The sequence below is a fragment of the Lithohypha guttulata genome (genome assembly GCF_036872675.1).
Source record: "Lithohypha guttulata strain CCFEE 5908 chromosome Unknown scaffold_4, whole genome shotgun sequence".
Taxonomy (NCBI): Eukaryota; Fungi; Ascomycota; class Eurotiomycetes; order Chaetothyriales; family Trichomeriaceae; genus Lithohypha; species Lithohypha guttulata.
In genome coordinates this window covers 910,897-924,694 of record NW_027042753.1, presented here as the reverse complement: position 1 = coordinate 924,694, position 13,798 = coordinate 910,897, and the positions used below count along the sequence as shown (strand labels likewise).

At 49.4% G+C, this 13,798-nt stretch overlaps 5 protein-coding genes across 5 annotated transcripts; 3 read left to right on the top strand and 2 right to left on the bottom strand.

The window, feature by feature from the left end:
• Positions 1–139: 139 nt before the first annotated feature.
• NEM1 (Nuclear envelope morphology protein 1) lies at positions 140–1,765 on the top strand (the record flags this gene model as incomplete). The annotated part of the gene is made up of 2 exons (XM_064899821.1): positions 140–1,541; positions 1,599–1,765. 2 exons carry the CDS (start codon positions 140–142, stop codon positions 1,763–1,765), a joined length of 1,569 nt encoding a protein of 522 aa, XP_064753133.1.
• A 213-nt stretch (positions 1,766–1,978) lies between these two features.
• On the bottom strand, positions 1,979–2,722 carry FUR1 (Uracil phosphoribosyltransferase, synthesizes UMP from uracil; the record flags this gene model as incomplete). The annotated part of the gene is made up of 1 exon (XM_064899820.1): positions 1,979–2,722. One exon carries the CDS (start codon positions 2,720–2,722, stop codon positions 1,979–1,981), a length of 744 nt encoding a protein of 247 aa, XP_064753132.1.
• Positions 2,723–3,424: 702 nt separating this feature from the next.
• LTR64_005480 (uncharacterized protein) lies at positions 3,425–6,388 on the top strand (the record flags this gene model as incomplete). Its single annotated transcript, XM_064899819.1, has 1 exon — positions 3,425–6,388. The coding sequence occupies one exon, from the start codon at positions 3,425–3,427 to the stop codon at positions 6,386–6,388; it is 2,964 nt and encodes a 987-aa protein (XP_064753131.1).
• A 1,363-nt stretch (positions 6,389–7,751) lies between these two features.
• On the top strand, positions 7,752–8,903 carry LCB2_2 (serine palmitoyltransferase component; the record flags this gene model as incomplete). The annotated part of the gene is made up of 1 exon (XM_064899818.1): positions 7,752–8,903. The coding sequence occupies one exon, from the start codon at positions 7,752–7,754 to the stop codon at positions 8,901–8,903; it is 1,152 nt and encodes a 383-aa protein (XP_064753130.1).
• A 2,225-nt stretch (positions 8,904–11,128) lies between these two features.
• On the bottom strand, positions 11,129–13,396 carry HCM1 (Forkhead transcription factor; the record flags this gene model as incomplete). Its single annotated transcript, XM_064899817.1, has 2 exons — positions 11,129–13,300; positions 13,343–13,396. 2 exons carry the CDS (start codon positions 13,394–13,396, stop codon positions 11,129–11,131), a joined length of 2,226 nt encoding a protein of 741 aa, XP_064753129.1.
• Between the last annotated feature and the right edge of the window lie 402 nt (positions 13,397–13,798).

Below are 13,798 nucleotides of genomic sequence, written 5' to 3'. Positions count from 1 at the left end.
GCGACAACGGCACGCTTACGATTTTGTTCGGCAGTAGACTCGGCTTGAGCAAAAACAATTGCATTTACCAACCTCAGGATGTGCCGGATATAGTCAACACAACTGTGCTGCCAGAAGTTAGCGTCTCGCGCAGACCATCATGAATTCGCTGAACTTGTTATCGGCGAAAGTTATCGGCCAGCCAGTGGCTCGTTCGCGGGCCAAATCGCAAAGCGAAGACCTGCGCCGGAAGCTGAGTGGAGAGTTGGTTAGAGGAAGGTCGCATAGCGCGCAACAGGCTCCTGAGGTCAAGAGCGGGGATGCGTCCGAGCTCGACGAACCTATTATCAAGGCTGGCAGTGACGATGCCGAAACACCCGGTATTGAGCCTGGGGATGAGAAACAACTACTGCTTAACCATGAGAAGAGGAGAGAAGAGTCTGGCTTCGGAAGCAAATTACATTCAATCGTCAAGAGAATTGCCGATGCCATTACCGCGATACTAGCAACTATTGGCATGCCTGTTGTCTACGTTGCGAAATGCTTTCGAGATGAATCTGGTCAATATTCAGCCCTTGTACCATTCAAGCGCAAGAGAAGGAAGCTTACAACCAAAGATGTCAGTAAACCCAAGCCTGATGAGCTACCGGAAAAGCCGTACGATCGCATCACACGGGAGACGAAGCTCAAGCATTCTTACTCGAGTGATTCTTTGAGCTCTATGAACTCCCTGCAGACCGACTCTGATTCGGACAACAAAAGAAGAAAAGAACGCAAGGCAAAGAAGGTAGAGAAGCTGGATGTTGATGATGGGGGTCATAGACGTCGATCGAGTCGTATACGACTGCTTCAGCATGAGGATGTAACTCAAAGGCGGAAGTCAAGGCTTGCTGATAGTGCTACAACTCCAGATGGTGGACCTCTGACTGTTGACAACATCAAATCTCCCATGTCAGTAGCGACTGCCAACAAGCTGCGATATCCTCATGCTCCACAACCTCCTAGACCCCTAATACCCAGACGTCAGCCGTCATACTCTAACGTGGCAGCACAACTGTCAACACATGCTCACAGACGGCTTTCGTATACACCTCATATTCACCAGAAGACTCTGATCCTCGATCTGGACGAGACTCTAATCCACTCCTTTGCGAAGGGGGGACGAATGTCCTCCGGACACATGGTCGAAGTCAAGTTGAATTCGCCAGTCTACAACCCGGTCGCCCAAGCAGTACCTGGCCAACCCGCTCCACCTCAGCAAATCATTGGTCCTCAACACCCTATCCTATACTACGTCCATAAACGACCTCATTGCGACGAGTTTCTGAAAAAGGTTGCCAAATGGTACAAGGTAGTCATCTTTACTGCTTCAGTGCAAGAATATGCAGATCCTGTGATTGATTGGCTAGAACAGGAGAAGAAGTTCTTTGCTGGAAGGTATTATCGGCAACATTGCACGTTTAGAAACGGCTCTTATATCAAAGATCTAAGCAGTATTGAGCCTGATCTCAGCAAGGTGATTATCCTGGACAACAGTCCAGTTTCCTATGTCTTTCATGAAGGTGAGCTTTACGTGTCTATACCAACATTCGATCGAAGTTTGCTAACGAGCCTCTCAGACAACGCTATACCTATTGAAGGCTGGATCAACGATCCAACGGACAACGATTTACTTCATTTGATACCCCTTTTTGAAGCGCTGCAGTATGTCACGGACGTACGAGCGCTTTTGGCTTTGAGACGAGGAGAAGCAGATACAGGTGTGACAACTAGTGCTGCGGCATAATCTCGTCATGTGGCTGTCGCCAAACCTGTACCTCGATATCAAGCAATTGAACCTTTCCCCCCATTCTCTGATCCTGGTTTGCGTGCTGACTTGACTCATTGCCTTCTTTCCGTGGACTTGGTTCATTCTAGTTCCGACTAATGCAAGCAAACAACAACGCTAACAATAGCAGTTCCGTCCTGCTTTGACAGTGACAACAGAGATACCTTTCGCTTACAGAGTATAGAAACGATCGCCGAAATCACCCAATCCAGGCACGATATAGTTCTTGCCATTCAAGCCCTGATCCACAAAAGCAGTAATGACTCTCACCTTCGGCACCTTCTCCAGGAAATTGGCGATACCTTCAGGACTGGCAATCAAATTCAAGAACAAGATTCTTTCCTCAGGCACACCCTTTCCCTTCAGCACTTCCACCGCCATGATCGCACTTCCACCCGTAGCAAGCATAGGATCCAGTAGTAGCACCCAGCGATCCTTGATATCTGGAGGCAGTTTCTCGTAGAACAACTTTGGCAGACTCGTCTCCTCATTCCGCTGAATGAGAATCTTGCCAATTCTCACACTTCGACAGCACTCTCTAAGACCTTGCTCCATTGACTCCCCAGCCCGCATAATACTCACGCCACAGATCTTTCCCTCAAACCTCACGCCAGTATAGTCCTTACCTACCGGGGAAGTCACAGTATGCGGCACGACAGGGAGGTGGTTCAGTCCTTCCTCGACTAGGAGCCTGATGATCCGATTACTGTAGAAGATAAAGTCCGCACGTTGAGTATTCTCGTCGCGGATCATGGTGAGAAGAGCGATGAGCTGTGGTGTTTGAGGAAGGATATGGACGTTTGGTTGGTTTTTGACTTGGCGGGAGACTGTTGCTGTTGGCTTTTCGTTGGCTGGGCGGTAGTCGGGGCCTACGCCTAAGGCTGGAGAGGGACATTCCCCGTTTTTGTTGGACATTTGGAATGTGTTTTCTGGGTTGTTGTAGAGCTTTTCTTGTCAGGTCGATCACTGCTCGTGTGAGCAAGGAGAGCTTCGTAGTTGGTGGAGACTCGACTCGAGGACTTTCTCTTTTCTGCAGAGCTTATCTCAAGTCCTTTCTAAATTTGAGCTGCTACAAGAGCGTCGAGGGAGTTACTGTGTGCAGAGCGGGCTTCCAAGTAAAAGGTATAGCTCGCACAATATCAGATCACCTCGAAGTAAGACCGGTGGATTCCGTTGTAGGATACGGTCTATCTGTATCTCGGCCCACGTACAACTGTGGTCGGTGGGGTCTTGTTGGTCGAGTAGAGTTTCACTGGCATAGTAAGAACTGGCCGCTTTTCACGTGTTTTAAAACGCGTAAATTCAGCCAACTCTTTCCATTCTGCTCATTGTTGTCCTTCCACATGTGGTACTCGAGGTATCCATGCAACAAAGTGAGGTCATCCTGGTAAATAACGCGCAGTCAACCCAGTCAACCTTCACCACCTCAACAGGCCTTCACTCCCAACTTTGGCCCTGTGCCATAACATCCACAACAGTTCATTTCACTAGAATTGGACGATCATGATTGGACGCAATTCACCTTCAACTTCTCTGGCCACGACGCAGACAAAGGTCGTACTGGTCCAATAAACTAAAGCGAGTTGCTGATGCGCGAGACAATCGTGCTACATAACGATGGAATCTCAGATGCACCGGCGTCCAGTGGCCGCCAAGTATGGCAAGAATAAGGGCAGAGCCATGGGCTACAACTTTTTCGCAGAAGTCACGAATCAATCTGTACCGAAGGCACCTTCTCCCACGAAGCAGTTCCCAATCAGTCCGCAGTCCTCATCGAGCGAGGAAAGAGGAAATCGAGATGCTATACCGATAGAACCACCTTCACCTTCACCTTCGCCAGCGAGTGGACCTATACGCACTATGGCATATTCCAAGTCATCACTCTCACCTGGTCCTGGGATACGACCTGCGTCATCAATGAAGTCTTCCGCGAAACCGACAGCGAAGCAAGAGCCAGCCGCATTTGAGATTATCTCTTCAGATGAGGATAAGGACACGAATGATGGTCGTCCATCGAAAAAGCGGAGACTCGGACAAACAATGAAGCAAACGAAGCGTGTGCAGGTCGAGGTCGAAACAAGTGGTACACGCTCAGTCGCGGAGTCAAAGGAGGCCGGAAAGAAAATGGAAAAGCTGGTTTCAAGAACACAAGAGGTCTCCACGGATGAAAGTCAGACATTGAATCCTCAATCTAAACTTGCTGAAAGTGCGTGCCTTCCTCAGCCTGCGGTACAGAAGACAAACAGGCAGATTCTGGCGAAGAAGCAGGAGAATGGCATGCAAAAACAAAAGGCTGACATTCGAGACCAATCGAGACCAGAAATGCCCAGGACAAGGAGATTGGCACCGAATAACCTTCCCTCCGCAGCCAGTCGCGATGTCTTTGACTTACCAGAGGTCGTACCCATCAAGACAAAGTCAAAGACGAAGCTCAAGAGGACGAGTCGTAATCCAAACCCGTCAGACACAAAAGAGGACAAGCTTTTAGACCATGAAGAGCCCAGTGACTATTTCGAGGCAAAAGCAAAGCCAGTGCGAAGAACTAGAGCCTTAGTGAAAACCAATGCTGAGAATCTGCAGACTCCGAGAAAGAACCAGCGACGCACGACAGACGACGATGAGGTATCTGTGACGAGTGTAGGCACTCCGGGCTCGATTGGCTTGACCGAACTACGTCTTTCACCAGGGCACAGTCCAACGCCTCTGGCTAGCCGCAGTCCTTCCATATCTGGCGACTCTGCGCAGAGCCCTCGTCCTCATGGTCGCATGAGGAGAATAGATACGCTCGATGCACCTAAAGATACTTCTGCGCATACGACCTCGTGCGGTCCTTCTGCAAGTCAGGAAAGCTCAACGCTCACACGACGATTACAGCAAGTGGTCAGTCTAGAGCAGACTCAAAGTGCTATAACCTTACCGACTCTATCGCGCTCTAACAGCTCTCAACGTCTGGGCTATGGTAGAGCACGAGCTACCTATGGCAAAGAACGATCACATCTAGCTGACATGGTTAGTGACCTTGATGCACTAAACCAGACCGACAGCCAGGAGGTCAGTCAAAGACTCGCTTCTCAGCTAGCTGCCACAGGTGCCTCCTCACAATTGCAAATGGATCTTGATATCCAAGATAGTTCCAGTGACGATGCAGGAAAAGGCTTCAAGCTGAAGAGCATTCACGAGTTAAGACAAGCTGGAACCAACGACCGTTTTGAGAGGGATCTCGAAGCCCTACTGGGAGACATTGATCCTACGCCAAGAACGGCTTCCAAGTCACTAAGATTGACAGCATGTATGAAACTCTTTTCACGGCTGTCAGAGGAAAAGTTTGCGTCTTTCGTGTCTGATCGCGGCCTAGATAGGCTGACTGCGTGGTCGAGGTCATTGCACGACAATACTTCGAAGTTGTTGGTTGTGATGATTTTCTGGCGCCTGGTGCATACAAAGAATGCTTCGGCTGTAAAGGCCAGAACTATCGTTCAAGCTGTGGCCTCAAGCAGTAGTTTGATCACAAATCTAGGGTCTATGGCACAAATGATCAAAACCCGCAAAGAAAACCTCTCGAAGCATACAATCCAAGAGTTACAAGACTTCGAACAGACTCTGGTAAAAGACCATTTACTACCAGCTCAAGAGGGTGATCAGATTGTGCCAGCTGCGGTCACGCTCGGTGCTTTGAACGACTCCTTACGCAGACTTGTTGAGGTTGGGACAACCAACATTTCGATTGGTACAGAGTCCTACAGAAAGATCATTTTCTTTATGCTGCCCTCTGCCTCGCAGTCATCAGGAGCAGAGGCTTTACGGAATAAGTTTGTTATTAAACTGGCCTTGTCTCTACTGCAATTGTTCGCGACGCACTTAGATAACGATCTTGGTTTGACCGCTGAAGAATATGTCAAACTCGGAGACATTCTCGCCGACATTACGAAGAAAGCTATGGATGGAAGTGAAGACGTGATCCAGGCCGTATTGCACTTCACCATCAGCTTGTGCAATGAGAGACCTCACATCTGCCAGTACCTTAATTCCTCAAAATTCAGCGATGCAGCCATGACCATCGTGGATAGTCGCTTTCTAGATTTGGTCAAGTCAGTCGAGACCGGTTCGACAGTCGATCCAGCCGTACTTGACTCAATGCTGTTGACGCTGGCTTGTCTTCTTCAGTTCACAGAGCATGACTTGAAGGCGCGAGAGAGCTTTGCTTATAGTTGGCTACCAGACTCATTGGACAACTACCTTACCAAGCTCACTTCCATCTACACTGAAGCTGCTCCACGCCTCGCAGATGCAAAGACAGCCGAGCAGGCTCAGGTTCTCGTGGCATTCGGCTACCTTTCCCTCCTAATATGCAACTTATGCCTAAGCGACGACCTATGGACCGAGGCCTCGGCTTCTCTTGGAGACAACACGATGTCAGATGTAGTCGCGTCCGCAAAGGAGATGCTCATCCACCTACAAGGTATCGAGCAGGGACAAACACAAGATCACGACATGAGCGAGCTTGATGGAGATGGCGCATCAGCACTCGATGGCTTCACTCAACGATTCAGTGCTATCTTGGCTGCCGTAAGAGTATCTTGAAGGCGATCTATACGGTCTATGACTTGATTACGATGTTTGGATAGCGACGTAGGGTGCTTCCTGAATGTGCTTGACTCAAATTGGATACTGCGTGAGACCAAGAGTTCGGTTATAGTAAACATAATACTATTCTCCTTGGCTGTTAGCACATAGCATCTTATGATATCCGCAGTAAACGTTCGGTGCAAGCTTTGAGTAAGTAGGTCCTGCCACCTGTAATCTTAGAATTGCTGAACTCAATCCAAACGAAGATCAACAAGTATGCAGGTGCGCTTCTGTGGCTATCACGTATCTTGCGGGACCTCTCTTGTGCTTTCTGATGATGACCTCACTTGTATCGATGATTGGTATAGCGAAACACGAGCTTAAAAATTTGGGGTGAGAGATTTAACATAAAGAAGGAGTAGGAACGCGTATGTCGTCGAGATGATTATGCTATGCTCTCTAGTCATGTAGACGCAGAAAGGGTTCAGCCATATCCCAAGTAAGAGTGAGTCTCTACTGTCCACCAACGCAGGCATAGCTCTCGTGTTGGCTTGACATTTATGTCTGACAACGGTTACGGGTGTTTTGATCGCCCTCGTCGCATTGTGTTAGTGGAGATTCGAAGTCAAGCCAGTGGTACAGTCAGGAGTAAAGGGATCGATGACAACCTGCATGACTTGACACCGTGATGGGCATTTTGTGCCCATCAGTCGAGAAGGAGGGACAAGACGTGAAGTAGCAGAGCCACCCAACCGCGGAAATTCTATTACGCTTCAAGCATGGCTAAAACAAGTTAAAGAGCCAACGCCATCACGTGGCCATGAGTAATGCGATTGCCTAAGTATTGCCTCCGATGATCCCTAGAGGTTTCAGTGGTAGACACAATTCTGAAACACCTCGAGATCAGGTTACAGTATGAGGACAAAATCTGATCGACGTGCTGGAGTCCTTCGGTGTGTCAGGTACGTCGACGGGGAACAACGTTGTCAACGACGATCCCATTGTCTGGCCACCGGCATCGAACAACTCACAGTACTCCACGAGATGTAGTAATTAGAGGCTGTGACAGCTGACCCCGCCTCATGACTTCAAGCCTCTGATAGGACACGACAATCAGCTCGTACATGCTAGTTCCGGGACCTCGAAAGTGCCCGCAAAGTTGCATGGATCGACTTGCCTTTTTGAAGGTCATGAACAGACTACGACCGAGCCTTCAGCCTGATCATCTTGCAAGCTGCAGAACCGCAGTCTCGACCGGTTAGCAGATGTAGCGAACATCACGCCGTGTCTGAGGTCCTTTCCAGCACAAATAACACATGACTAGTCTTCAAGTCTGAGATTTCAAGCGATGCCTACCCAGGAATAGACAGACTACGCTATGTCCTCGCCCCAGCTTCGCAACGATGAACATCGAGTTGGAAATGTCTATGGCACCGTCGAGGTTGGCGGCCAGGCGCGGGTACAGCTCGGTAACAGCTACAATCACACCACACAGAATGTGTCAATCCAAATCAACAGCACGATTAGCACTGTCTGGAAGCTGTACAAGAAATGCAGAACCACACCAGAGAGTTATTACAATATTTCGCAAGAACTGAACTCCCTCCACGCCTTCCTCAAAGAATGTGAAGAAGTATTTCCAGAAGAGTTACGCTCGAGCGACCGGTCCGCCAGGTTGACTATCATTCTCGTTGGGTGCACAGACATCGCGGAGGAGCTCGGTGCAATTGTTCAAAAGTATGAAAGCCTTGGACTGCAGCAGAGGAGGACTTGGGACCGGCTACAGTGGCATTCGAACGAGATCAATCAGATTAGAGCTCGTATTACCTCTCACGTAGGAATGCTCACAGCTTTCATGACCACCTCACAGCTCAATGTAGCACGCAAGCTCGAAGCCTTACTTCTTGAATTTCGACGCGGCAATATGGACGGGTCTGTAGTTTCATCAGTGACGATTGACTCCCTGAATGGCGATGAACGGGCACAATGGCGAGCTGTTCGAAAAGAATTCGAGGAACATGGTATCACACTTGAAATGTTCACTTCTCAACGTAACTTCATTTTCAAGTGGTTTGCGAAGGCTGTGACAGCTGGCCACTTCGACGAAGAGAGGCCTACTGATCAGGATACAGCTTTTCTCCATGGCGACAATGACAGCTCACTTGACAATGTGCAGCACAAGCTATCTCAGTCAGCATTCACCAACAGTCCCCCCCAGGCTTCGCAGCAATCGTTGACTCCCACACATTTGTCGGAACAGCGTGACAGCATACGTCCTCCGGAACCGAACAATGTTCAAACCCACTCAGCACGCGAAGTCAAGACCCATCTAGAACCGAGCGCAGATCAAAAACAGGTTTCAGCCACACGAGTCCCTCCTCCCAATCGTCGAGGTTCTGGTGCAAAGGTGTCCCGCTTTGCACTGACACTTGTCAAACTCCGGAGAGCTCTGGAGGCGGAGCGTGATAGACAGCGCCAGAGAGCTCTGGAGCGTGATAGACAGCTGTTCGAAGACTTAGTGATGGGCTGAAGTGCGCCCGACTGACTCAATCGGACATAGACCTTGTGCTCATGATGGCGTGCACCAACATTTACATCGACGCTGATCTTGTTGCCTGCATATGCATCCGCGGCGCCAATCCAAACGCAAAGATACAAATGCCTGTACTTGACGAAAAGATTACATGTCCTTTAGAGGCCGTGATGAACCCCTGGGCCCCGCACGAGTTATGCGATGTCTTCGAGGCAAGATTGAGCAAGCTTCGAGTGCTTCTCGAAGTCGGTGCTGAGCCGGTGCACACCAACGCTCTTGTTTTCTCTTCAGGCCTGCACTGGGTTCTGCACACTTTACTTCTCCTACAAGCAGGGGCTAACATAAATGAATGCAGTAACAATATTGAAAGCCTTGTTACACCCCTAGCAGCCGGTATCGTTTGTTGTAGCTTTCATCCGCTTCCAGCTCTCGCGATCAAGGACGAGCATTCTCGACTGTGTGATACGTTACTAAGTGGAGGAACAAAGCCGACCATGGAGACCCTCTCAAACGCCCTCGCAGTTGCGGTGATATGTCCTAATCCACCTGCTTGCCAACTACTTCTTAGAGCGGGCGACAACGTGCCCGCGACATTCTTGAAACAATGGCTTCAACGACGGCATGACGGGGGTGTAACCAATAGAGATCTGCTTCAGGATGGTTGCAACACGACTCAGAAGTTTAATTTTGCATGTCCGCGTCGCTGGACCACGAGAAGATCACTTGAAGTCCTTTTTGTTCTCGAGTCTAAAGCTGAACAGTCACTAGTCCACTGAGAGACAAGCATCGTGGGACCGTGCGATCAAGAGGTAACGATCAAATGCTTATTTAGCTCTGTTGCTTGCTGCTGTGCATGCGCCGATAACAGACCGCACGCACCAGAGGGTTATCCTACGTATCAAGACGGTCGAGGCATGACCACAACATCGAAGCGTTGGCAGCATTACTGCGCAGCGTGTTATACACATCACGAGCTCATATATGAGAGAAACCTCTCTGTGCATCCGTAAGTTTAGACTCCCTCTACACTGCTCCACAAAATCACACACAACACCACATCCCAGAAGAACCCAACACCACTAACCCTTCCACCCTCTCCGCCTTCATCTACGGCGCCCATTCCGCCGCCCAGGGCCAAGGCGCCTGTGCAGGCCCTGAGAAAATCGGTGTCTGGGATAATACCCGGGGATGTCGGCGGATGACGATTGCGACGGGGTTTTCAGCTGTGAATTTTGGGGCGTTTTTCGGGAGTGCGGTTTTGGTTGCGGTGCAGTGAAGTGTGAGATGGGAGGAGGAAAGGGAGCTGAGAAGGGTGGAGCTGGAATTCTTGGAGTTAATTAAATGTATGAAGTGGTGTGTGTAAGGGACTGGGGAAGAAGAGGGAAGGCAGAGGAAAGTGACTGATTTTGGCGTTGGAGTGTGATCAGGGTCTAGTTGAGTTGGGTTGAGGCATATACACTTTGAGGCACATATAGTTGCCGCCTTTGCTGCTGTTGCTCCCTCATTCGTCAATCGTGTGAAAGGGCCAGCTAGCTCGAGCTTGTGGTTTTCGCATGGTGAGTATATTGCGGGTGAGAGAAAGCGAAAGTATTTCATGGCAGGATAATCTGATTACAACGTTTGGCCTACTTCTCTCCCAAGCATCTTCTGTCTTTTTTGCATAGCCCAACACATCCCCAAACTTTTCGTCTTTGACCTCCAGCTGTATCACTTCCTGCCTTAGTGCTGTCCTAAAAGGTCTCGTTGACTGCAACCGAGTGCGGCCATCCCAGCTACCCAAATTAGACTCCAAGCTCGAATAAACACAACGACGCGCTGCACAAAAAGCACGATAACTAATCGCTCCTAAACTCCCATAACCCAACTCCTGATTCGTAAAGACGTTATCCGTCCGTCCCAATGTACTCACTTCCCAAGAGCTATTCAAGCTCGTCCGCATTAACATGTTCATTCGACGTTGAGGAGATGACGTTGCGCATAAACTCGTTGTATCTATTTCGTGATAATTTCGTAAGCAAGAAAAGTTGAGTCGATGAGATTAAATTTGAAGGGAGCAAGATTCCATCTTGTCCAAAACACGTAGTTCAAGTACTTTGTGCCATGATACAGCCTAACAAGGCTTTGGTGAAAATATCGCCAGAAATGGTGTGGCATGTTTTTGAGGTAGTCTTAGCAGGGTTTCTGATCAAGTCTTGGTTTCCGGACGCCAGAAGAGTATCCACCTAAAATCGTGAAGTAGAGCTTCGAGCAAAGACCGGTCTTGACTTAGTAGTTGGCATAGTGGAGGTAAGAGCAGACAGATTGTTGTTGGCACTGCCAATCTTAGTGAAACCCTTAGAAATATCCAGCTCTTCACCGTCCTCTGACGCCTCGTCCGGGAAGGAGCCAAAATCGAACAGATTATCTGCATTCTCGTCATTGAAGTCGGCAAAGAAATCAGGAGTCTTTGTAGTGAATGACTTCTTAAGTGGCGAGCCAGCAAAATTTGTTGTCGTTGGAGGCTTGAATGTGACGTTGTCAGGAATCTTGCTAGGTGTTTTAGCGTTGAACTTGCCATTGGCACGCTTTGTCACGTCTGACAGAATGCCAGCTGAGGTATTGAATCGCTGCATAGGTGGCCGAGCAGAAAAGACCGACTTGATGGGTGAGGATCCAATAGGCGTTCCTGGATTGTTGAAATCATACAAGAAGTTATCATCAAACGAGTGAGATAGGCCTGGGGTAGCCAACTTAAAGGCAGGACTATACGCATCAAATTCGACTGCCAACTGGTCATCTCGCTTGCCTGGCGATCCTCCTATGAATCGAACCATTTCTTCTCGATGACGACGTAGCTGAGTATTAGGTGAGATAGACTGTGGTGGCAGGAATGGTTTCTTGAAAATTACAGGAGGGGTAGCAGGTACAGCAGGAGGGCTCTGTTGAAGTGGTGAGGAAGACCGTCGAGTGTTCAAAGCTGGGTTCTTGGAACGACGACCACTGGGAGTAATATCGTGGGAAGAGCTTCTAATGCGAGCAATCTCTTCTTCAGCACGGCCGACCTTCTTCCTGGGCACGCATCCAAGCTCCGAGGTGAGCATAACACCGCCATTCCTCGGTCGATGGGCAGACGACTCGAGTGATGAAAAATAGCCGCTGTCATCCATACCACTTGTCTGTCGTCGCTTGTGCGAGGGATGAACATTTCTAGCAGGAGACGATGTTCGCTGCGAAGTTCGAGGTACCACTGGAGGAGATGAGTTGATGACAGGAGGTGAGGACGGCGGTGGTAGCATGGAAGGCGCAGGCAGATCAGGTACCTCCTTGCTTAGAATGATCTCTTCCTCATGCAAAGCAGGATCCGAGGCAGGCAGTGTGGCATCAGAAGAGAGCTCAGGTAGAGCTAGATCAGCTGCGGGAGCAGTCTGTGGCCGAACAGGCGGGACAGGAGCAACGGGCTCGATAATGTTCTGCGACTGGACGATCCAACTCTTCGGCTGCATGACTTCTGTAATTGGTTGTGGCATAGCTTGCATCATTGGCTGGGAGCTAAAGGGCTGTTGCATGTGCATGTTAATGCTATTGTTCTTCCGTGGCTTGTCCTTGAAGAATTGAGCTTCCATACCAGGTTGAATGACCCAGTAACAGCCTTTGCCAGCATCACTCTTGGGACGTTCCTGCTTGATGAAGGCCTTGTTGAGAGACAAGTTGTGTCGTATACTATTGTGCCAACCAGTCTTGGGATCCTCTCTGTAGAAGGCAAAAGTGGTCGCGATCCAGTCGTATATACTGGCAAGCGTCAAGCGACGACCTGGTGCTCTGAGAATAGCCATGCCAATCATCTGAGCATAACTATAGGGTGGCTTCTGTCCATCATCAGAGACAGTAGGCATGTCTTCAGGCTCTGGCAGCTCAACAGGTTCCTCGCCTATTTCTTGGAAAGTGGTTGGCTTTCCTTTCTTGAAGGGTTTGTCGCTACTTGGAACAGTTTCGGAGTATGAACGTTTTAGAGGGGCTCTTCGGACCTGCGAAGGGTCGGGAAAGTCGACAAAGTTATCAGGCAGAGGCATGTGCATCTGAAAATTTTCTTGGTCGAAGTGCTGGAAATTACCATCCCACGCAGTGTAGACGGGTTGAGGATGTAGAGAGTGTGCAGGCATCAGTGGTTGAGAAGATGGCAGACTTATTCTCTTTTGAGGACTATCAGTGTATATAGGTATAGACTCTGGAAGGGACATGCTGGGAACCAAGTTCATAGTCGAGTAGTCGCCTGGCATTGGGGGATAGTTGGATTTTATGGGCGACATGTGGTGCTTCGAATGCATATGTATGGTTGGATAGGCCACCTGCGAATTGATTCTTTGACTGGCCTGTAGTGGCATGGCGGAAGGTGCGAGTTGAGGTCGTGGTCGCTTCTGTGGTAGAGGGTGTGAAAGTGGGTGGGGGTGGGGGTGTACCTCAGTGAAGTCTTGGTATATCTGGATGGGCGGTGGTTGACGCGTCGGCGACATGGTGGTTGATGGGTTAGAATATCCGAAACCTGGTCATGCGTATCTCTATATCAAACTGCGCGTCAGCGCACGTTGGCGGTGAGCTGGGGTCAAAATTGTGGAAATTGCAGACGCGGCGAAGTCGGTATCGTCGGAAGCTTAAGGTAGACCCAAAATGTGCCAAATGAGTCGGCGGCGTGCTTGCACTTCTTTGACCCCAACGACGTATTTTGACAGCTATCAACGACTATTGTGCCTGGTCTCCGTTTGACAGATTTTGAGAAAGAACGAAGGGTTTGAAGGTGTTCTTCTCGTTGGTCGTGGCTCGAGCGCGAAGGAGGGCAGGCTCTGTCCCGTGCGAAATTAAATGCTATTCGTAAATCGTCGTTTGTGGTCTGATGGTGATAATGCTCGTATGTGTTT